Raw genomic sequence first — 23,543 nt, forward strand, 5'->3', positions numbered from 1 at the left:
GCAGATCTTTGTTGAGTTATAATTATCTTAAGCTAAATTTAAGAGGAGAAGCTAATGGAGTCTTCTCACTCTGCCATGTTACCTCTCCCCATTTACTTCAAAAAACCTATCGCTATCTATTAGGTAACAGTTTTTGAAGCCTAGTTTTTGTTGCTATCTATTCTTGAAGCATATTAAAATAGTGTTTCTTGAAACATACTGTATAATTTAAACTTTTTCCACATTAGTGGCTTGTACAGTATTTTTATAAGTACTTATTATTTAACTCAAATTATAATAGTGATACAATTTTAATAAAGAGAAAATAAGCAAAATAATTTTAACTAAAGGTACTTATTTCCTTCCATATTTGGTTTTCCTGAACTAGTAGACTCTGTGTGGTGAGCCTCTCCCTCTGCGTTTCAGGTACTACGCCGTCATGGTGACCATGTTCTTCACGGTCAGCGTGGTGAACAACTACGCCCTGAACCTCAACATCGCCATGCCCCTGCACATGATATTCCGATCGGTGAGTACTGCAGCAGGAGTGTGCTCAGACCAGTGAGCAGAGGCTGGCTGTTACCTGAGGAGGCAAAAAGAGAGAAATGTGAAAGTGGATGGTTTACTTTTATTTTTCTCAGGTCTTATGGGCGATTAATAAAAGGAAAGTTAACATTTTCTAGAGAAACAGATTTTAACTTTTTTTTTTTAAAAATATATTTTATTGATTTTGTACAGAGAGGAAAGGAGAGAGATAGAGCGTCAGAAACATCGATGAGAGAGAGTCATCGATCAGCTGCCTCTTGCACACCCCCCACTGGGGATATGCCCGAAACCAAGGTACATGCCCTTGACCGGAATCGAACCCGGGACCCTTCAGTCCCCAAGCCGACGCTCTATCCATTAAGCCAAACCGGTCTCGGCAGATTTTAACTTTTAATTTCCTTCATCTGGTTGATTTTATATTCAAACTTGCTATGAATATCCTTTAACTTATTTCTCGTCACTTTTTCTTTCTTACATAAAATTAGTTTACTTATAGTAAATGAAGCAGACCCTTCTTTCATATCTGTGTGTGTGTTGTTAATCCTCACCTGAGGATATTTTTCATCAATTTTTAGAGAGAGTTGAAGGGAGGGAGGGAGTGAAAGAGAGAAACATCGATATGAGAGAGACACACCGTTGGTTGCCTCTCTGTATGTGCCCCAACCATGGCCGGGGATTGAACCTGCAACCCACTTATGTGCCCTTGATCAGGAATCAAATGCACAATCCTTCAGTGTTCGGTCCCACACTCTAGCCATTGAGAGCACAGGCCAGGGCCAGACCCTTCTCCTTTCTGATTTTTTTTTTTTTTTTTTTTTAAATCAGAGACTTGAGATAATGAAATAAAGGACAATTCTTTTTTCTTTTTTTTTTTTTTTAAATATGTTTTATTGAATTTTTACAGAGAGGAAGGGAGAGAGATAGAGAGCCAGAAACGTCGATGAGAGAGAAACATCGACCAGCTGCCTCCTGCACACCCCCCACCGGGGATGTGCCCGCAACCAACGTACATGCCCTTGACTGGAATCGAACCCGGGACCCTTCAGTCCACAGGCCAACGCTCTACCACTGAGCCAAACTGGTTTCGGCTAAAGGACAATTCTTGATGGAGGCATGCTTCTTCCAAAGCAGCAGAGGATTTCTCTTTGCCTCATGGATGGGAGAGATTTGTGCTCAGTATACATACAAGAACAGTGTTCCCTGGAGGGCAGAAAAGACTTGGAGGGAAATAGAGTAAGGGTTGCAGAAGAATACAGAATGAGTGAGGATTAGAATTGTAACATTTTGGTGTGCTCTGAGATTTTTGTGAGATCAGATGTGTTATTTCTAAAAGCACTTTCCAGGGCTAATTATAATGATTAAGATGGACCCTCAAAGTATTGAGACATAGACTTTCAATAAGCACTTGATGATGGACAGACACCCTTCCAGAGAAGAGAGAGACCTCTGTACAACTTTTTCATTAAAATGAGGGGGGAGGAGCAACATAGTAAAAGCTCTTATACATTAGCTGGAAAAGTTGTCAAAAATAAGCCTGTAGTAAGCTTCAGCTATGAGTAGTTATTGAGAATCGATCATTTTTATCTTCCTCGTCATCTTTGAAAAGGCATAATTATTTTGCAAGATAGATTTTTATGGCTTATACTTGTTGCCATCATAAGAACACCTGGTCCTTACTAATTACTCATACTAATCTCCTCCTGCCCAGCTGGTTTTCCCCTCTTAATGTTCATTTTTACCTTGAATTATGTTGTCTTTCCTTAGTGCACTAAAACTTTCTCTCGTCTCCTTTTACAGGGTTCTCTAATTGCCAACATGATTCTAGGAATTATCATTTTGAAGAAAAGGTAAACGATGCACTTTTATAATTTATGCATAGGAAGCATATCGACCCCATCTATTGGCTAGGCATGTAGATTCCTTTTCTCCTACTGGAGAGAACGCGCTTCTGGCCCTCTGTTTCCGAGTCCTCTCTGTGGCAGTGACGTGCATTTCCCAAAGAAGCTGACCAGGCAGGGGACCCACCTGTGCAGCAGTGTTCTCTCATTCCAATTAGCTCTGATCATCATTGAATCCTTCGATCCATTCTAACCTCTGAAGCCAGTCGATTGAGAACTTCACTGTCCCATGTGGTCACCAGAAGCCACATGTGACGATTCACATTTAACATTTAAATTATTTAAACACGGAGTTTCTCAGTCTCACTGGTCAGAATTTAATTGCCCAATAGCCGCATGTGGCTGGTGGTGACCGTATGGGAGAGCCCAGTATGGGGCATTTTTAGCCTCATGATTGTGTGGGACAGTGCTGTCACAGAAGGTGTTCATCAGAGCAACACAATGAGCGAAGGACTATCGTGCTTAGTACAAAGAAAATTCTGAATAAAGCCCAATGGCCAGGAAAATAGAATGAAAAGTGTCAGAACTTCTTTGTGACTGTTATCAATGGAATACCAAGTCTGGTCTTTTTTTTTTTTTCTTTTTTTTTTTTCCTAATGAAACAATCTGTTGGTCCACAAACATGTACAATAGAAACTATTTTAAGCAACACCAAGAAAGGGTGTACATAGCAACCAGTGGCACCCTGACCCTTGCACATGCCGACTTACTTGGGCTCTGCTGGTGGTTTGTACTCTCAGGCACCATCTACTGAAAACATCCTGTGGAATTGGTACCTGTGCCTTCCTAATGTGTCCTTGTTCTTATTTCTGCAGATACAGTATATTCAAATATGCTTCCATTGCCCTGGTGTCTGTGGGGATATTTATTTGCACTTACATGTCAGCAAAGCAGGTGGTAAGTATTGGTTTACAAATCATTTATATTCACTGCTTGCCATGGGGCCCGGGTACCAGTACTTATTAATGATATGAAGAGGGGAGGGATAAAGGTAGCAAACATTTCCCTTGTGTCCAGGCCCATGGCTCGTGGTTCTGGTCTCTGTACTTAGTATTTTTTTTCTTATTCCCTAGACGTCCCATTCCAGCTTGAGTGAGAATGAAGGATTCCAGGCATTTACATGGTGGTTACTAGGCAAGTATGCTAATTACAATAATGATAATTGCCTCTGCAGTTCTGTTTGCTGAGCTTTCTCCTAAGGGACATGTTTCTTGGCAAAAAGTGTTAGCTAAACAAATGATGCCACAGGAGAGAGGCACCTGGGATCATAATTCTGAACCGCAGTGTTCACTAAGTGACAGAAAGGAAACATCGAAGTCATGGTGATGTGTTCTGTGACATGGACCCATGTTTCTCTTGGTTGCCGCTGATCGAGGAAGAAAAGTGCCTCCCTGCTTGCCCAGCGCACTGTGAGTGCTTGGCTGTCATCCATCTCTTTATGACCCACTAGTAGCCCTGTGCACCAGTCTGTGCACCAATCTGCGCACCAGCAGCTCTCTGCGGGGCCTGGCTGCTCTGCGCCCGCTGCCCAGAGGCCCATCCACAGCTGGGCGTGGAACGCTTGCCTCTTTGCTGGGGCAACAAGCATTCTGCCCCTTCACCAGCCACTCTGTGCCCGCCAGGCTGCTCACGCTGCCCGCTCTCAGCGGCTGTTCCCCGGGGACTGGGGGACTCCGGCGGGGCTGAGAGGACTGGGCACCAGCATCTTATGGCTATGGGCACTGCCATCTTTGTGATGGAGTGATGGTTAATTTTCATATTACCCTTTTATTAGATAGGATTACTGAGCACAGGCTTCTTCAGAAGGGCACTTGTAGCAGTGGACTCTTAAGTCTCCAAGGGACCCATTTCTAAATCTCAGATGTATTTTCTTCAGAAGTTAGCTGTTCCACGTGGCAGTGTTCCCAGACTTGACTGGTCAGCAGAACCTCTGGAATTGTATCTCTTTGTGAAAGCAGTGAGGCAATTCCTGTAGGGTAGGGGTGTCGAACTCAATCAGAGAAGGGGCCAAAATCTAAAATCCAGCCTAAATCGTGGGCCGAATGGTTTACTGAACAGTCATAAACTGACAATGTCATAAACTGACAGCGGAGTGCAGTGATGACAGCGCGGTGCGGGCCACATTGCAAGGCCTGGCGGGCTGGATTTGGCCCGCGGGCCTTGTGTTTGACACGTGTGCTGTAGGGCTTGGCCCTCCCATCGTGAGACACAGGGGGGAAGCTCTTCCCAGCTGCTTTCAGGGCTAGCAATGTCAGGTTGAGACTGATCTGGCGAAAGAGAAATAGCAGGGGAGGAACTGGATTCTCCTTGCTTCTTGGATTTGAAACTTTACCCCCTTTCGGATTGCTATTCCTAACACAGAAAGATCTTTACGAGCTATTAGAAGAATACTTCATCTATTAGGAGAAATTTGCAAAGGATTTGAACCTACCATTTATGGAGGAAAATATTAAATGTCCTATAATTTTATGTTCAGCCTCTAACTAGTCTAATAATCAAAGAAATGCAACTTGAATTCAAAATGCAGTATCTTTTATTTTTGATTCATTATAATGGCAAGATAATAAATGATTATTCTCCTTGCTGCTGAGGGTGCAATAGGACAATTATTTTTACATAAACTGTTTACATTATAAATTGACATGCCTTTCTGGAAAAAAAAAGTGTATGTATTGAGTTTTTAAAAAATATATTTTATTGATTTTGTACAGAGAGGAAGGGAGAGAGAGTTAGAAACATCGATGAGAGAGAGTCATCGATCAGCCGCCTCTTGCACACCCCCCACTGGGGACATGCCCGCAACCAAGGTACATGCCCTTGACCGGAATCGAACCCGGGACCCTTCAGTCCCCAAGCCGACGCTCTATCCGTTGAGCCAAACCGGTCCCGGCTGTATTGAGTTTTTTAAAATGCCTACAATTTTTGACTCAGTAACTCCACTTATGAGAGTTCATACTAAGGAAATAACGTTTTAAAGATTTACATATATGGATGTACAGTGATTTTAATGAAGAAATATAATAATTGGAAGTAATCTTAACTATTCTCATATTGTAAGACAGTTAAGTACATCCATATGAGAAGAGCAGTATGTAGCCATTAAATCGCACTTTTGAAAAAATTTTAATGAATGACCTGAAGGAAAATCCAGAAAAAGATCACGAAAAAAGCAAGACATAAAACTCTGTACTCATTATGATCCTGGCTTAGAGAGATGTAGAACGCTATCAAGGACTGGATGGTAATGTTTCGTGGATTTTTATTTCTTTTTACATTTTTGTGCATATTCTACAGTTGTGATATTTGTAGGACATGCACACAGTCCGTAAATGCTGTGTGACGGAGTATCTGGAAAGCGCGCTGCAGGTGTCCTGTAACCGGCCTTTGTTTCGTAGGTATCGGGGCGCTGTCGTTCGCGCTCCTGATGTCCGCGAGGATGGGCATCTTCCAAGAGACTCTGTACAAACGGTTTGGCAAGCACTCCAAGGAGGCTTTGTTTTACAACGTAAGCAGTTTCTTGAACCCGGGAGGATAAAGGTTACTGAGTTATGTTATTGTACTGTGTGATTTCACATGTAACATGGCAATGCTGAGGTAGCTGACGGGTCAGTTTATCATCCGGTGAAGGGCTTTGGGCCCACAGGCTGATGTGCATCTGAGCCACAGCCCTCTGCACAGGTGGTCACGGCCAGTCTGTGTGAACTTGCCGGGAGCCACCGTGCAGACCAGGAACCTGACCCCCGTTCCGGCAGACGCACCCAGCTTCGGACTGATCTGGAAACGGAAACGAAGCTGCAAACCCTGCATGCCCAGCGGAATATGTGCAGGCAGGCCTTGGAGAGGGTTGGGGAAGACGGGCGAGAGGAGGCCCACAGGTGGGCTTCAGTCATTTTATGGAGAGTTTAAATAGCAATAATATATGCTTCGGCTTCTGTGGTTTAAACTGCTGGTCTAGAGCCTCCTCTCCTTCCTCCTCCCTCTCTCCTGTTGCGATAATGCCCAGAGCAAAGCCCCTCAAGGTCAGGGTGAGGTTCGGTAACTCGGATTTCCTCACTGCCAACTCTTTGTACTGTAGCTGCAGACAAGCAGTTTGGCTTACTAGTTGGAGCTAGAGTACCTGCTGGAATGTAAAAATAACCACTCCATGTGGTTCACAGCTTTCTTTTAGAACAGTAAGTGGCACATGGTGGCTTCTGAGTAAACGTTAGCCGTGATTCCTTATTCAGTTATTGTGGTGGTGGGTTGGTGTCAAGTACATTAATCTTTGCTTATGTGTTGTTTCCTCTTCTTCTTCAACCTCTTTTCATTCTTCATTTATTTTTTTTCCTGACATTGTATTGTTCTCCAGTCTCTTTTCCTACTACTGTTCTAAACAATCTGAACTCTGCCTCCACATTCCTTTTGTTGTTAATCCTCACCGGAGGATATTTTCCCCCCCATTGCTTGTTAAAGAAAGTGAAAGGGGGAGGGGGGAGAGACATCAGTATGAGAGACAAACATCAGTTCCTCCTGCACCTACCCCAACTGGGGCAGGTATCAAACCTGCAACCTAAGTACATGCCCTTGACTGGAAATCGAGGTGCTCGGGCCATTGCTCTAATCATTGAGCCACACCAGCTGGGACCAGCCCCAGGTTCTTTATAATTTTTAAACCCATTGCATTTGCTTAACTATTCTCAAAATTAGTAAAACATAACAAATCTTTGGACACAATGACCGTGTGTATTCCCTTTTGTTGTGTTTGTGTTATTGTGCCAGACAGTGTCAGGTCGTTAGAAGCACTGGATACATTTAACTTAGTCTTATTTGCTTTTCTTGATTGCTTGTCAAACAACTTATAAAATTACTCATTATTCTGTCCGGTGTTGCATTTCAATTTATGTGAAATATTTCTTTCCCTAGCATGCCCTTCCACTGCCTGGATTCATCTTCTTGACTTCTGACATCTATGACCACGCAGTTCTTTTCAATAAGTCTGGTGAGTTTGCAGTGACTCGGTAGAATTGCCTGAGAGCTTCCAAGGCAAGTTTCAGTTTTCCCCTGGACTTGCCACTGATGTTTTTAGGCAAATCCACAGGCCCCCTTAAACCCTCCCCGTTCTACCTTCCCGGCATAGAGTGCCATTCATCGTTGCAGCAGCAAAAGCGTTTGCAGGTGTTTCTCAATGATTTGCAAGAGAAGTATCTTCAAATTTTCTGTTTTGCTTTGGAATTGTGTGTTTGCATTTGAATGCAGAAGGTTTGCTTCAAATAAATAGTCCTAGCACACAGCAGAGATGGGAGCCTTGGGAAGAGGAAGCAAAAATGGTGACAGGTTAGAGCTTGCAGGAATAAGCAAAATTAATTCAAAAGTCTACAGTATTAGTTAGCTATTACTTTTTAAAGTGACTCATAATATCAATTGCCAGTTAACTTGAAAGAAATTACTTATATGATCTGATTAGCTACTGAAAGACAGTGTTATATAGACAAGTGAACAAATAAACATGTTATAAGGCTTGATGTGCTCACCTCTAAAAGTGTACTGTGTAGGATGGTGGGAGGCGCCCAGTAAACATTGGCTTGCTCTGAGCATGAGCTGTGAGGTTGTACTGCTCTGAGTTTGCAATGTGGCCTCTCCCCCCAAAAAAATACTTGTGTGAGAAAGTTTTTAAGGTTCTGAATTACCCATTTCCGATTTTTTTATTGAGGTGTGATTGACATACAGCTGATTTTTGACACATGGTTTTCAGAGTTTCTGACAGTCCCCACATAGCAAAGAGCCATTTGAGTAAACACACTATCAAATTCATTTTGATTTGATTACTAGAATGCTTCTTCCAAAAGTTGCAGTGCTGGGCACCTATACATTTTTCATGTTTAGAATCTGCCTTTAACTTTAGAATCATCCCTAAGTTAAATATACATGTTTTTCTCTTCTTGAGTTTTAGCATCTGGAACCTATTATTCTTGATTTTTTTCTACGAGTGTTGAATATCCATCTAAATGTTTTATATCATACTGATTGTTTCTTTCCTCAGCAAATTGATACAGAGGATCTCTGAAGTTATTAAACAGTAATAACATTTGTTAACTTTTTCATTTCAGTACTTGCTGAGTGTTTCAAAGACAATAGAATCCCAGATTATTGGGATTTCTCACTAGTTGGGACATAGAGTTATCTCTTTATCTAGATGGCTTTTAAATTTTTTGCAAAAGAATATTAATGTTCTTTTCCTATCCAGAACTCCTCATCACTTTTGGTATTTCCTAAGTTATGCTGTATATTTTAAACTCCAAAAACAAATTAGCAATATAAAAGAAGTGACCCTGAGAGGGTTGTTATGTCCTTATTAATCTTGGGCGTTTTGTTTCCTCCCAGATGTTCACTGTACAAACCTAAATGTATAAAACATAAGAATGTATTTAAAAGATTTACTTCCATCATCTTACACATCAGCTAATTCCATCTTACCAGTTTCCTTCCAGACACTATTTACATAAATTCTTATATCATTGTAACCCTTGTATAGATAAAATTTATACTTCCTTTTTTTTTTGACTATGTATAATCCTTATATTTTAAATCTAATGTATAGACAGTGCCTCATCTAGTCAGAGCAACTTTGCTTACCCACACATTGCTCTATCATTGGACATTTAGATTCAGAGTTTTTCCTAAGAATGAGTATCAATACTTTTATGCCCCCTTAATAAGAATTGTGAAATTGATTTTTAAAAAGTCAATTTATACTTCCACCAACTGAATGGTTGCCAATTCCATGTTTACCTTGCCAGATTAGAATATTATTTGTAAATTTTCAGTTGCTAGTTTAATAGATATAAAATGTGACAGCCTAGTTTAATTTAGAATTATTTGATTACCAGTAGGATTGACAGCATTTCCAAATGGCATTTAGTGACTGGTTGCCTTTTCTGTGTGGAGATGTTAAGCCCATATCATTTGAACTTCTCTGTGATTCACAGCCTTACTCTGTAAAGTGGAGTCCTGTTTAGGCAAATGGTAAAGAGTTTATTTTAAACTTAAGAGAAATTCTCATTTAAGATAGCATTGCAAGGTCTCTTGAGGCTGATATAGCCTGGAATCAAGGCAAGTAAAGTGGTGTTTGGTCCAAATCTATTTGCAAGGGAAATAACATGGTTATCCCTGTTATGTCCAGTTTGTTCAAAAAGATGAAAACTTCAGCTGTCAAAGTAATACACCTATCTCCCCTCTTAATCTTTGCAGAATTATACGAAGTTCCGGTTGTTGGTGTGGCAATGCCCATCATGTGGTTCTACCTCCTCATGAATGTCATCACTCAGTATCCTTCGCACTCCTCTTCGCGTGGTCTTCTCTGGCACGGCATTGTTCATTCCTCTGACAGTTCAGTGACATGAGTTGCATTTCCGCTTTGATCTGTTCCGCAGTAGAAGAAAGGCCTATCCATTGAGCTCCCTGTGGAGGGCCCAAGAGATAGGAGTGGGTGCCGAGGTCAGCAGGCCACAGGGCACTGTGAAGGAGGTGCTCGGGGTGCAGGCGTAGAAGTCAGTGGGTGATGGAGAATTAATATAGGACATGTATGCTCTATGATTTCTACATGGAGTCTTCTAGTATCCTGGGACATTTCACAAGCTGAAATTCTGAAATTCCAAATGAATTAAAACTAAAATAATGCTTCTTTTGAACGACCTTAAGTCCATTATAAAAACTGTAAAGTCCTTGGAACTGATGAGATTGACTTCATTCCTCTCACTTCACCTCATAGATTTGCCCTACAGAGAAGGGGGGTGGAAGGACTGGGGACCAGATCAAGTAAATATAGGTGTGATGACTGTTACTGAGATTGTTACCCTCTGTCATTCCTTGGGTGATGGCCTTCACCGTGGGAAGGATCCAGAATAAGACTAATGGGAGGTTTTCGGCAGTTTGAGTTGGGACCCACAATTGGAATGGCAGAACAGGAATCTGCAGAATGTTCTACCAAGGAGCCTCAGAGCCGCCATAGCCAACCCCCGAGTTTTCTGGTTCTTAGAATATGAACATGTAAGCCAAGAGCCATGCCAGAGAGTGCTCCCCCTGCTGACTTCTCAGTAGTCAGAAAACTACCTTAACCCTGTCTCTCCAGGTACGTGTGCATTCGGGGTGTCTTTATTCTCACCACGGAGTGCACCTCCCTCACCGTCACACTCGTCGTGACGCTACGCAAGTTTGTGAGCCTCATCGTCTCCATCCTGTACTTCCAGAACCCTTTCACTGTGTGGCACTGGCTGGGCACCTTGTTTGTCTTCATTGGGACCCTCATGTACACAGAGGTGTGGAACAACCTGGGCATCACCAGAAGCCAGCCTCCGAAGGAGGACAAGAAGAACTGAGCCTGCCTGGGAGACCAGGCTCTGGCTAAGGTCTGGCTGCCATTTCTCTCTTGTTAATGAGAATCACCCCTAGCACTGAACCACCACGTACCAGAGAATCCTCAGAGGAGGGGACTTCTCAGATTTCACATGGCTTCACAGACCAACATGTGTGGACTCCGAACAAAAACCTCTCAACCCTGAATTAGAAAAAAGAATAGTTATCTACTATGGAACCACCATTTGTTTACCAAAATATACAGTACTGTACTTGTTTATCGAGTCCCAAAGCTACTCGTTTTATATCCGTGGTCTTGCACAAGACTATCCATTTTGTTGTTGTTCTGATTGTTCTCTGCCATCACCACCATTATCTCGTGCTGTCACCTTCCACTTTTCAGTCAGTCAGATGTTCATGGCATCATCGTCAGGAACAACTGAGTGACCAGGTGAAGTGAGACACTGGTGACACGGGCTGGACTTCCTCGTCGTGTTGGGAATGAGGCGGTGGTCTCTGTGAGCTGAGCCCCTGGGGACAATGGAGCAGGACTAGTGGGAACCCTTTCCAAGTGGTAGCTGAGCCCCTGGTGACAAAGGCTTTTTAAGCAAGAAGGTTGAACTCTGCCTGGCAGTTCTGGTAGAGTCATAGGCTAGTCCTAGACTCTCGAGTCCAATAATTACAGGCTATTGTTGTTCCTTGTGATTAAGCCCCAAGACCAGTGGTCGGAAAACTCTAGTCAACAGAGCTGCAGTTTTCCGACCACTGGGCTAGGGAGTAGACTAAAGTATGATGTAGGTGTATAAATTCAGGTCAAATCACAACTAAAATGAAAAGTTTTCCTTTTTCTATAAGGTATCTTAATGGGTATGTGTGTGTGTTGGGGAGGGGGGCAGTGTATGTGTTTCATTACATGCAGAAAGGTGCCTCCCTCTTTTTCTAACCTGGTTTTTCTCCCATGGCATAATTTTGAGGCAGAGGAGCCATGTCAGCGTGGTGTGTGTAGGTAAGTGTGATAATTTTGAGAGAATAGCATGAACGTCAGAGTTCTTTCATTTCCTCTGTCTTCACTTAGCCGTGGACCTTAGTTGACCTCATAGAAGCACATGCTCTTCTGTAGGTGGTTAAACTTACCAGGCACTCCCTTTTTGCACACACAGCCTTTTTTCTTTTCTGGATATAGATTATATTCGTAAATCGACGTGGCTGTACGGGTCCCCTGGGTTCACGCATGGTGGAGTATGTATATTCTAATACCTGGAGTTAGTCTATGGTGGGGCCTGAGATAATTGTCCTCGAACAACTGAGTTACTTAGGGGAAGTCACCATAGTGGCAGGATAAGGGGCCGCTGAGCTTGCTCCTCCCATAAACACAATGAATGCACATCTAAATTTCAAGTAGTTGTCTCTAAGAGATAACTGAACAGCTTCTGCACAACAAAGAAGAGGGGGAGAGGCCACCTGGAGAAGACTGGAACTACAGGAGCTGTCCAGAATCAGAGAGCATCATTGTTCGCATTCTCCTTACACTTGGGTAGCAGTGGTGAGAGCTCTGGCCAACCTGCAAGGCCACAGTAGGGCATCCCCAGTCACCCCTCCTGTAGGAAGGGGAGTATAGCAAGCATACACAGCCCCTGCCCCCTACACACCAATCCAGAGTTAGAGCCACTGCTGTGCACACCCACTGGCTAGCCCCACCTGGAGTGGAAGGGACTCAGCAGGGCATCACTGTGTTCCTGCCCAGGGGGAAGTCCAGCTCAGACCTCCATGTCAATCAGTCAAAGCAATAGGACACACCTATGAGTGCACAGAGAGGGACCCCAGAGTGAGCCGTGCACATAGAGGAAGGGAGCTGGCAGAGTGCACCCCAACCCAGGCTGGCAGCAGTCAATCAAACCACAAGGTGAGCCGTGCACAGCAGGAAGCTATGCCTGGAGTAGGAGGGAAACAGTGCTGCGGTGCCTGTGATCAGGTATTCTCAGACCAGCAGCAGTTATTCAAAACAATGGTATGCTCCATTGTACACCAGGCAGCCCCTCCAGGATCAAGAGCAGAACCAGCAGGGCTCTATAGCACACACACAAGTGCAGCTGTGAACAGCCAAAACAACAAGACACCCAACCTGCTCCTTCTGGCCAGATAGCACCCTGGGCACTGCACATGCCCGCCCCAATTGAAGCCTGCCAAAGCTATCTAGTCTACACAGATGCCATTTTACACAAGACCAATTTTTCAAGCTCAGGGGAGAGAGCTATTTCATCTAACTCTTAGAAACAGACACAAAGTCAAATGAAATGGAGGAACAAGAGAAAACCTAATGAAGTGGAGAAAATTAATTTGATAAAAAATTCAAAGAAACTGTCAAAAGGATGCTCAGTAAATTTGAGAATAGAAAATAAATCAGGGACAACTTCAAAAAAGAAATTATAATAAAGAACCAATAAGAGGTGAAGATGGAATTAACAACAGATTGGTTAATACAGAAGAATGGATCAGCAACCAGGAAGAATAGTGAAAATCACCCAATCATAATAACAACAACAAAAAAAAGAATTTAAGAAAATAAGGGTAGTATGAGGGCCCTATGGGACAGCATTATAGGAATGCCAGAAGGAGAAGCAAGGGACAGAAAGTTCATTTTAAGAAATAATGGCCGAAAACGAGGGAAGGAAGCAGACACCCACATTAGAGAATTCCAAATAAGATGAACCCAAAGAGGTCCACACCAAGATATACTGTAATTAAATGGGAAAAAATATTTTTAAAAATCTTGAAGGAAACAAGGGGAAAACATTGAATTACATTAAAAGGAACCCCCCCCAAAAAACTAACAGTTAATTTCTCAGAACTTTTACAAGCCAGAAGAGAATGGCAGTAAATATTTAAAGTGCTGAAAGAAAGGAACCTACAACCTACAATCTGGTATATTATACCTGGCAAGGTTGTCATTCAGAATTGAAGGAAAGATAAAGATTTCCCCGGATAAGCAAAAACAAGAAGTTCGCCACTAAACAGACTTAACATGAAATGTTAAGCAGTCTTTATGCAGAAAAGGCTATGCCAAAAATAAGAAAACACGGGGGTGAGGGTGAGAGTGGGGAATCACAGATAAAGGCAAATATAGAATTAACACAGAATCAGCCACTCAAAAATCCAATATGAAGATTAAAAGAAGTAGCAAAATTAACTATAGCTATAATAGGAGCTTCTCAAAGCAAAAAAGATATAAAATATGTAAAAAATAAAGTGTGGGGAGGCAATGAAAATGTAGTGCTTTTAGAGTGTGTTTAAACTCAAATGCCTGTCAGTTTAAATTAGACTGCTACAGATATGAAAAGGACCCCAACAAAACATTAAAGGAAACCAGCAAAGCAATCAAGAAAAGAACAAAATGGCAATAAGTAGATACCTATCAATAATTACTTTAAATGTAAATGGACTGAATTCTCCAATCAAAAGTTATAGGAAGGCAGGATGTATTTAAACACAAGACCCATCTCTCTGCTGCCTACAAAAGACTCACTTTTGAGTGAAAGACCTACAGACTGAAAGTGAGTGGATGGGAAAAATTTTCCTACAAATAGAAATGAGAAAGCTGGAGGTAGCAATAATATCAGACTAGGTTTTAAAACAATGTAAAATGAGACAAAGCAAGGACATTACATAATGATAAAGGGGTCAATCTAAGAAAAGAATTTTACAATCATAAATATTTACACACCCAACATAGGAACATCTGTCTATAAAGCAAATATTAGTGGATTTAAAGGCAAAAATTAACATTAATGCAATAATAGTTGGGGACTTTACTGTCCCACTTACCTCAATGGATAGATCATTCAGGCAGAAAATTAATAAAGTAATTTTAGAATAGATTAATAAACATTGTTAGGACACTTTATCAAAACTGTGGATTATACATTTTTCTCAAATGCACATGGAACATTTTTCAGGATAGACCACAAAAGAAACCTAAATAAATTCAAGAAGACTGAATTTTTATCAAGTATATTTTCCAATCAGAATGGCATGAAACTAGAAACCAACTATAGGAAGAAAACGGGAAATAACACAATATGGAGATTAAATAGTTGCTACTAAACAACCACTGGATCAAAGGAAATAACTACTTAGAGACATGAAAATGAAGGAGGAAAGTTCATAGCTTTGCAGGCCTATCTCAAGAAGGAGGATTTTTTAATATAATTTAACTTTACACCTAAAGGAACTAGAAAAAAAGAATAAACAAAGTCCAAAGTAAGAAGGGGAGGAAAATAATAAAGATCAGAGTGGAAATACAAAAACTATAAAAAAAAAAAAAGGCCAATGAAATTAAGAGCTGGTTCTTTGAAAGGGTAAATAAAATTGACAAACCTCTAGTAAGACTTATACCAAGAAAAAAAAGAGAGCCTAATAAAATCAGAAATGAAATAGAGAAATACAAAAATACAAAGGATCATTAAAGAATACTACGAAGGCAGCCCTGGGCATGAGCAGGGCAGGACTAGAGGCATTGGCTGTCTCCATGCTACTCGGCTGCAAGCCCAGGAAGGGGAAACCCTTTAAGCTCCCAGGAATTTTCGATTTTGAGAGTATTTCTTGTGCCTGGGACTCAGTATTATATGGTTCATAAGGATCTGTTGGGGCTGGCCTTGGACATTTTTTGTTAACTAGAATTAGGAGATCTTAGGGTGCTAGAGTTGAAGGATTTATCTTGGTAGTTTTAGGATGCTGGTTCCATCATAGGTATAATTATGTAACGCTAAAGATCTGAAGAAGAAATAAAAAATAAGATATATGAAACTACCCACCTTGATCCTGAAAGAAAACAAGCGGCAACAGCAGCAATTGCAACTACAACTCCCTGAAGTCAATGTGAACAAAATTAAGGTCAAGGATGTAAAACATTCTATGTATCATAAGAAAACTTTCAATCAAGTAAATTAAAGACTTTTGTATACTTGTATGAATATTAGTGAACTTGTAGCTCTGTATCTACATTACAGTATATAGTAGACTTGCCATATTTAAACAAAAATATGAATTATGTCAAGAAATTGGACAATCTAGAAAGGACAAATTTCTAGAAATATACAACCTTCCAAGACTAAACCAGGAAGAAACAGAGAATCTGAAGAAATCTATTATTAGTAATGAGATTGAACTAGTAATAAAAAAACACACACACCTGAATAAACAAAAGCCCAGGACCAAATTCCTTCCTTCACAGGTGAATTCTACCCAACCTTTAAAAAATTAATACATCTCCAACTATCCCAAAAAGTTGAAGAGGAGGGAAAGCTCTCAAATATTCTTGAAGGCCAGCATTACTCTGATACCAGAACCAGAAAAAGATACTGCAACAAAGTATACAGGCCAATATTCCTGATGAACTTGGAAATATTCTCAACAAAAATACTAGCAATTCAAAATCAATACATTAAAAGGCTTATACATCATGACCAAATGGTATCTATACCATGGATGCAAAGGTGGTTCAACATTCACGAAACAATGTGATTCATCACATCAACAAAACCCAATAGTAAAAATCATATGATCTCAATAGATATAGAAAAAGCTTGTGATAAAAATATCCATTTACAATAAAAGTTCTCAACAATGTGGTTATAGAAGAACTTACTGCAACATCATAAGGACTGTACATGATAAGCCCACAGCTAACATCATACTCAATGGTGTAAAGCTGAACATTTTCCCTCTAAGATCAGGAATAAGACAAAGATGCCCATTCTCACCTCTACTATTCAATATATTATTCAATATGGAGGGGATGCAATGGTGTAATGGATTATTTTCATTCTTCATGCAACCATTGCTAGAGTTCTTGTAGGGGGCTTTAAATATTTGATTATACAGAACACCAAAAGCCTGACAGTGAAATATATTGAACAAATTAGAATAACGAGTAAAACAATTTTCAACCCAGACTTCATAATATCACCAAACCAGTTGGGAAGTCAGCTAAAACCATCAGAGAATTTAAAACATAACCAGCCAGTGGTGCTTGAGGCAAAACTGGAACATCTCTTAAGAGAGTTTGCAAGTTTAAGGTGTTTTCAAGTTCGGTTGTTTCTAATTCTACATGAGAAGAGTTATTCAACCAGGTACAGCTGGAGGTATTGGCTATGGCAAAAAACAAAACAAACAAAAAGCTTCTCCCTGGGTGGCAAGCAAATAATCAAGCAATCCTGGTGGTAAGCACTACTCAAGTTTAGGAATCTTAATCTGTTTCTTGAGCTTGAATGGCTTTAGTGGCTAGATGGGTTATTCTATTAATGGTTCTGCTAAGATTTCACAAGTCTGAGGGGGGTACCAAGGTCAGCTAGTGTTGAAGTTGAAAAGGACCATCTACATGCACAGAAGTACCAGAATCATACTTAGATTTCCATGCAGTGTTTACCGTGCAATTACTTGTTTGTGAAATTTGTAATGGTTACTAGAACAATATCTTTTTCTGCCCAACTGGTGTGGCACAGTGGTTGAGTGTTGACCCATGAGCCAGGAGTTTGTGGTCCGATGCCCTGTTAGGGCACATGCCTAGGTTACAGCGTCAATCCCCAGTAGGGGGCATGCAGGAAGCAGCCACTCAATGATTCTCATCATTGATGTTTCTATCTCTTCCTCTCCCTTCTCTTTTTTATTATAAAATAAAAATATATTTAAAAATTTTTGTGTGAGTACATTTATTAAGGCTGGGGACAATAAAACAAAGAGGAATAGTTTAGGACAGAAAAAGCAACAGGAGAGAGCCTAGGCTGGGCTGCTTTGGCTCACTGAGAAATCAGCAAAAAGGGAGCGTAGGAGATAGGTTCAGGGGATTAGTCCAGGACAAACCGCCACTGCCCATTCCACCCCTGGTTGCCAGTCTCATGGGTCCCTTAGAGTTTAGGAGATGCACACCTGAGGAAAGGCATAGGCATGGAAGGGAGAGTGCACCTAATAGGACAAAATCTTAATGAACGTTGTACTAATGTGTGACACATTACACGAATTAAGTAAGAAGCTCAAATTTATAAGGTTAAAGACCCGATATCCCCAAATTTTCAAGCATACATCTCAGCGTTATCTTGGATTCACCTAAATGTTACCCTACTGGGAGAGAGATTTAAATATTCCTCCCCTTCAATACATCATCCTTTCTGAGAGGGAAAGGGAACACTTCAATTTCTTCACCGTTTCCACCCCTAATCTCATGAATCTGATAATAATATTGTTGTTACAGTGCTTGCATTAAGTTGTAAAGGGTCCATATACATTTTTTATATACATGGAGCACATGGAATCACTTTAAAGGATCCAATGAATTATTTTCTAGGTCCCAAATATTTGTTATTAAACAATAAACATGTCTTCTAGAAAATCATGTCTGGTTGAAACATTTCCTGAATCAATGATTGTGGAGTTAAAACCAACTGCCAATAAAGACGGTTCCCTGTCAAAAACAGTTTGTTCTTTTTTATCAAAGATTCCACAGAAAACCAATTAGAATTGACAAATTCAGTAAAGTATCAGGGTACAAAATAAATATCCAGGAAAAGGGAAACTAAGAAAACAATCCTATTTACAATTGCATTAAAAAAAAATACCTAGAAATAAATTTAACCAAGGATGTAAAAAAAAACCTGTACTCAGAAATTATAAGACCCCAAAGAAAGAAATTGAAGATAGTAATAAGTGAAAGTAAATAATGTGATCATGGACACAAAGAATTAGCATCATTAACATGTCCATACTACCCAAAGCAATTTATAGATTCAGTGCAATTTCTTTCAATCAACTCAATCGATACAGAAAAAGCATGTGACAAAATTCATGCATTTACTATAAAAATTCTCAACAATGTGGATATAAAAGGAACTTACCTCAAAATCAATAGGACTATATAGGACAAGCCCACAGCCAATATCACTCAGTGGTGAAAAGCTGAAAGATTTTCCTCTAAGATCAGGAACAAGAAAATTATGTATTTCACAGAACTAGAACAACTATTCCAGAAATGTACATGGAACCACAAAAGACCCACAATAGCTACAGCAATCTTGAGAAAGAAAACCAAAGTTGGAGAAATCATGCTACCTGCAATCAAACTATACTACAGAGTAACCAAAACAACATGATACTGCCATAAAAACAGACATATAGATCAATGAAACAGAAGAGAGGACTCAGAAATAAACCCATGTCTTTATGGTCAATTAATATTTGACAAAGAGGCAAAACATACAATGGGGTAAAGATAACCTACTCAATAAAGGTGGCTCGGTTGGAGTGTTGTCCCATATGCCAAAAGGTTATAGGTTCAATTCCTGGTCAGGGCACATACCTAGGTAGTGGGTTTAATCCATGATGGGACATCCATGGGTGGCAGGCAATCAATGCTTCTCACATTGATGTTTTTCTCTCTAAAATTCAATAAAAACATCCTCAAGTTAGGATTAATAATAAAATGATGCCAAAAATAAAAGTAGACCACCTTCTTACACCTTACACAAGAATAAACTCAAAATGAATTCCAGACTTAAATGTTAGACTCAAACCATAAAGATCCAAGAAGAAAACATAGGTAGTAAAATCTCAGACATCTCTTGTAGCAACATTTTTGTCAAAATATATTCTTGGACAAGGTAAACAGAAAAAATAAATATCAAACTAAAAAGTTTTTGCAAAACAAAGGAGACCGTCAACAAGATGAAAGACAGCCCACTGAATGGGGGGGACATATTCACCAATGATACATCAGATAAGGGGTTAATATACAAAGTTTATAAAGAAATTGTGAAACTGAATACCAAGAAAACAATGCAATTAAAAAATGGGCAAAGGACCTGAATAGACACTTCTCCAAGGAGGACATATAGATGGCGACTGAAAAGGTGCTCAACATCACTAATCATCATAGAGATGCATATTAAAACCACCATGAGGTACTACCTCACACCTATCAGAATGGCTATCATTGACACTAATAAAAGAGTAAGATGCAAATTGACCGTGCCTTCACAATGTCCACAAGCAAATCAGGAGTATGCAAATTAACCCAACAAAGATGGCTAGTTATTTTGTATACAAAGGTGCCGAGCGGCCAGGGGCAGGGCATTCTGCACTGCCCCAGCTGCTCCAGGCCTCTGGGCATCATGGGAAGAGCGAAGGTGGTGCCGGCAGCCAGGGGGAGGAAGGTCCATTCTTGCATGAATCTTGGTGCATCGGGCCAATGATTATCTGGCATCATTGATGCTTCTATCTCCCTCCCTCCCTCTCTCTGAAATGAATAAAAACATATTTAAAAAACAAAAAACACATGAAAAACTTCTTAAAAATTCTTCTAGGAAGATGAAAGGAATGATTCACATTTAAAACTATGTATTGTACTTTCCTAAACTGTATTCTACTGCATTCAATTTGACTTCATTGGCTGATCAGAAACAAGTTCCTGTACAAGGGAAATGTACAAAGCTATAATTTTTCCTTAATAACTAATTATTTCCCCACTAGGTGGTGTCTGAAACTACTGGAACATCAGCTTCGATGGTGGAGAGGCAAGGCACTGCATAGTGCTCTAGAGGGGGCTTTATAAAATCAACCTGAATCATCAGTTTTACCAAACGTAGAGGCATACACCCGATGATAAATCCTGCATTCCAGCCAGGTCCCTGAAGAAGCTAAGGCTTGAAGATATTGTACTATAATAAAGGGTGCCCCCCAAAATGTATACACACACTTTGAGAAATTATAACAGCATATAAAATATACTTCATTTTCAAAATTGAGTTATCAGATGTTAAAGTGTGCATACATTTTTTTGGGAAACAATGTATTTCTACACCAAGGTGCCCCATACAAGGATTAAAGCAGTAAAAAGTAGGGTGTACTGAACAGTCTAGAGCAAACTCATTTTTCAACAGAGCGGCAAACTGCGGCTCTCGAGCCACAGGTGGCTCCCAAGCTGCAGTTTGCCGACCCACTGGTCTAGGGTTAATGATGTGGAATAACTAGATCAGGTAAGGTGACCACAAGAAAAGAAGATTATTAATACACTCCGGAATATAATCATCATGATGAAATGAAATAAGCATAGGATTTTGCATGGTGGGATGTGACTTTACTGGCCTGGTCCTGATCTTGGGAAAGGTCATCTGCTTCTCGTCTGAGTGGTTGTCCGCTTTGGATGACTTGAACTTGAGGTCGCCTATAGGGTGGGATGTTCAGTCAGGTGAATGAGGTAGAAGTGTGGAAGCCTTTTTAAATAATAAACAGGAATTCAGAGTTAATACCTTTAACTTTACAGTGCAGGGATTAGTTAGCCATAGCTGGCACAGAGGCCTTGTTGAGAGGTCTTCTGATGGGCCTGTATCCAGGTTGGGTGCCCATGATTTTCAATGTCCTCATCTTCTGGGAGTGTGCTGTGGAAAGATTGCTCTACACTCTGTGAATTCATTTCAAGGGCGTTTATAAGTCCTTTGCAATAAGTCAGAAGGTCTCCTTAAGGCAGGCTCATACATTCCTTGATCTAGCCTCATGTTTCCAAAAACGATTTTAAAAGGGGACAATGGACATTTACCAAAGGGAGTAGATCTTACATTAAGCAACACCAAGTCAAGGGCTTTAGGCCAAGGTAGACTAAAAGATTCAACCACATTTCATCAACTGAATTTTGACTACCTCACATGTTTGTGCTGTAACACCAGAAGGCTGGGGATGATATGCTGCACTATTGGCCAAAGCTTGCACCCCTGCTGTAGGCTTTGTCTTGGAAAGTGGGTTCCCTGGTCACAATGGAGCTCCATGGTGATTTTCCAAGCAAGGGAAAAACAAACAAACAAACAGAACAAAACAAAAAAAACTACCTCTTTCTGCAAGTATTTTAATAATTTTTTCAACTGTAGCCTTTTAAGGTGGGAATGCTTCTACCTACCCAATGAGAATGCACATAAATGATCACTGGAGCACCTTTATCCTTGGGAAGGGTCAATTGGATTAAAATCCACTTTCCAAACTTCAGAATTTTAGCATATCGAATAGGCCTAATTAGTTTCATCTCTCCTTTTTTATAAAGAAATTTCTTTACTTTAGTTATCCATTTCATCATCCATTTAAAGACTTAACAAGCAATTATAGAAAGTTAAGTCACTAGGAGCAAAATTGAACTCTTAAAATGAAGAAGGCTGGGTTACCTAAGCAATCAAAGACCAGATCATACAGAACGTAGGAGATTATCTTACCAAACACAAAATCCTTTCTGTCCCTTTGTTATCCCTACCAAGAGCACACATCAGTGCAAGAAAACTTGTTCTTTTTAACAGAGAAAACCCCAAATTTCAATTCCGTAGCAGGGGACTTTTGAAATCAAAGAGAGTTCACTTAAATAAACCCATTTCAATCCTAGCCAATCAGACCCATACATAGGATTTCAAGATTCCTTTTCCATCAACTTCCATAAGCCTTTCTGCTTTTGTTTTTTTTTTTCCTTTCTTCCTCTAGAAAAATCATTTTAGTCCTGGACAAAATTATTCTTTCCTTCTACAAAATGTGTCTTCATTCCTCATACCTTCTCCTCCCAAGCACGCATCTCTTAGTTTCATGTGAAATCCTTTTCTGTCACTGTAACATCCCGATCAGGTTTTGTCATAAGCGAGCCAAGATTTACTGGAAACTGACAAAATTTCACCTAAAAACTTATCCCACTTATTTCATTTGCCTTAAAAATTACTTTTAAATTACTTCTTGAAGGCTTCATGAGACCTCAAAGCGATTAGCCATTCTCTCTAAAGACATGCCTGTTTTAATTAAACCAACAACATTAAGCTGCTCCATTCACTGAAGACTCATGCTAGATCACACGTGTTAGGAAGTGACTGGGTTCATGTCTGTTCTCTCTGTTTCATATAAGTGCTCATTTGTTTTAAGCCGATTGGGTAAGTTTCTTTACAACCTAAATCTGCAATTATAGTTCAGTCTTGACAATACCATCCACCTGTAGAAATATACCATATCTACAACATAAATACATAGACAGACATAAACATACAGATCACCACAGACCACGCTTTCCTTTCATTTAAAAATGCTAGCTTATGTGTCCCAGGCACAGAGATACAAAATTCAAAAACAAACAAACAAACAAACAAACAAACGAACAAACAAGAAAAAAAAAACAAAAACTGTATCCGAATTACATTTCTATCAGATGGACTAAGTTCATGTTTTGCTCTGATGCCCAGAGTATTTGTATGCTATAAGGAATCCTTTAGAGCTGTTTTTAAAATCAAAGATACATTTTCTTGTCTTTGAGAGCAAGGATCAAATAGATGACACCAGCTAAAAAATGTAGTGTGTGTGTGTGCACACATACCTGTGTGCCCATTGAGCCACTTGACCAGGGTTATAGGTAAGGTAACAGGAGAAAACGGTGGATATCTGAATTACATTAACGTAATGTCTACATATCCTTTACCAAAATTCTATTATCACATTATAAATGCTAACTTTCCCATTTTTATTCGTAACCTTTGATCCTTTATTTTCTTTTTCATCCAACTAAAACTGCCATTAATGCACTTGATAAGTTTCTATCAAGTTCAAAAGTATTTAGCCACAATCCAAAATTTCTTTTCTTCATCCTGCTCTGTTATCCAAGCTGAAATTCTACAGAACTTTAGTTTGGTCAGAGCTATGAGCGAGGAAAGATCGTGAAAGCTGAGTTGATCCGAGGCAACCACAACACACCGCTTCTTCTGGGAAGATTACCTGCCACTTTCTTATTCTAAT

The 23,543-nt window shown here is 40.1% G+C and overlaps 1 protein-coding gene across 1 annotated transcript in view; it reads left to right on the forward strand.

Annotated features, from left to right (window-relative positions):
• SLC35B4 (solute carrier family 35 member B4) overlaps nt 1–18,220 on the forward strand; it is a 45,906-nt gene extending 27,686 nt beyond the window's left edge. The window contains exons 3-10 of the mRNA XM_084896601.1: nt 406–508; nt 2,323–2,372; nt 3,239–3,320; nt 3,497–3,557; nt 5,819–5,928; nt 7,326–7,401; nt 9,651–9,726; nt 10,531–18,220. Coding sequence (XP_084752727.1) covers nt 406–508; nt 2,323–2,372; nt 3,239–3,320; nt 3,497–3,557; nt 5,819–5,928; nt 7,326–7,401; nt 9,651–9,726; nt 10,531–10,777 — 805 coding nt within the window. The 3' untranslated portion in view covers nt 10,778–18,220. The remainder of the gene's footprint in view (nt 1–405; nt 509–2,322; nt 2,373–3,238; nt 3,321–3,496; nt 3,558–5,818; nt 5,929–7,325; nt 7,402–9,650; nt 9,727–10,530) is intronic.
• Nucleotides 18,221–23,543: the final 5,323 nt, after the last annotated feature.

Source organism: Pipistrellus hanaki (genome assembly GCF_964339955.1).
Source record: "Pipistrellus hanaki genome assembly, chromosome: 10".
In the NCBI taxonomy this organism is placed as follows: Eukaryota; Metazoa; Chordata; class Mammalia; order Chiroptera; family Vespertilionidae; genus Pipistrellus; species Pipistrellus hanaki.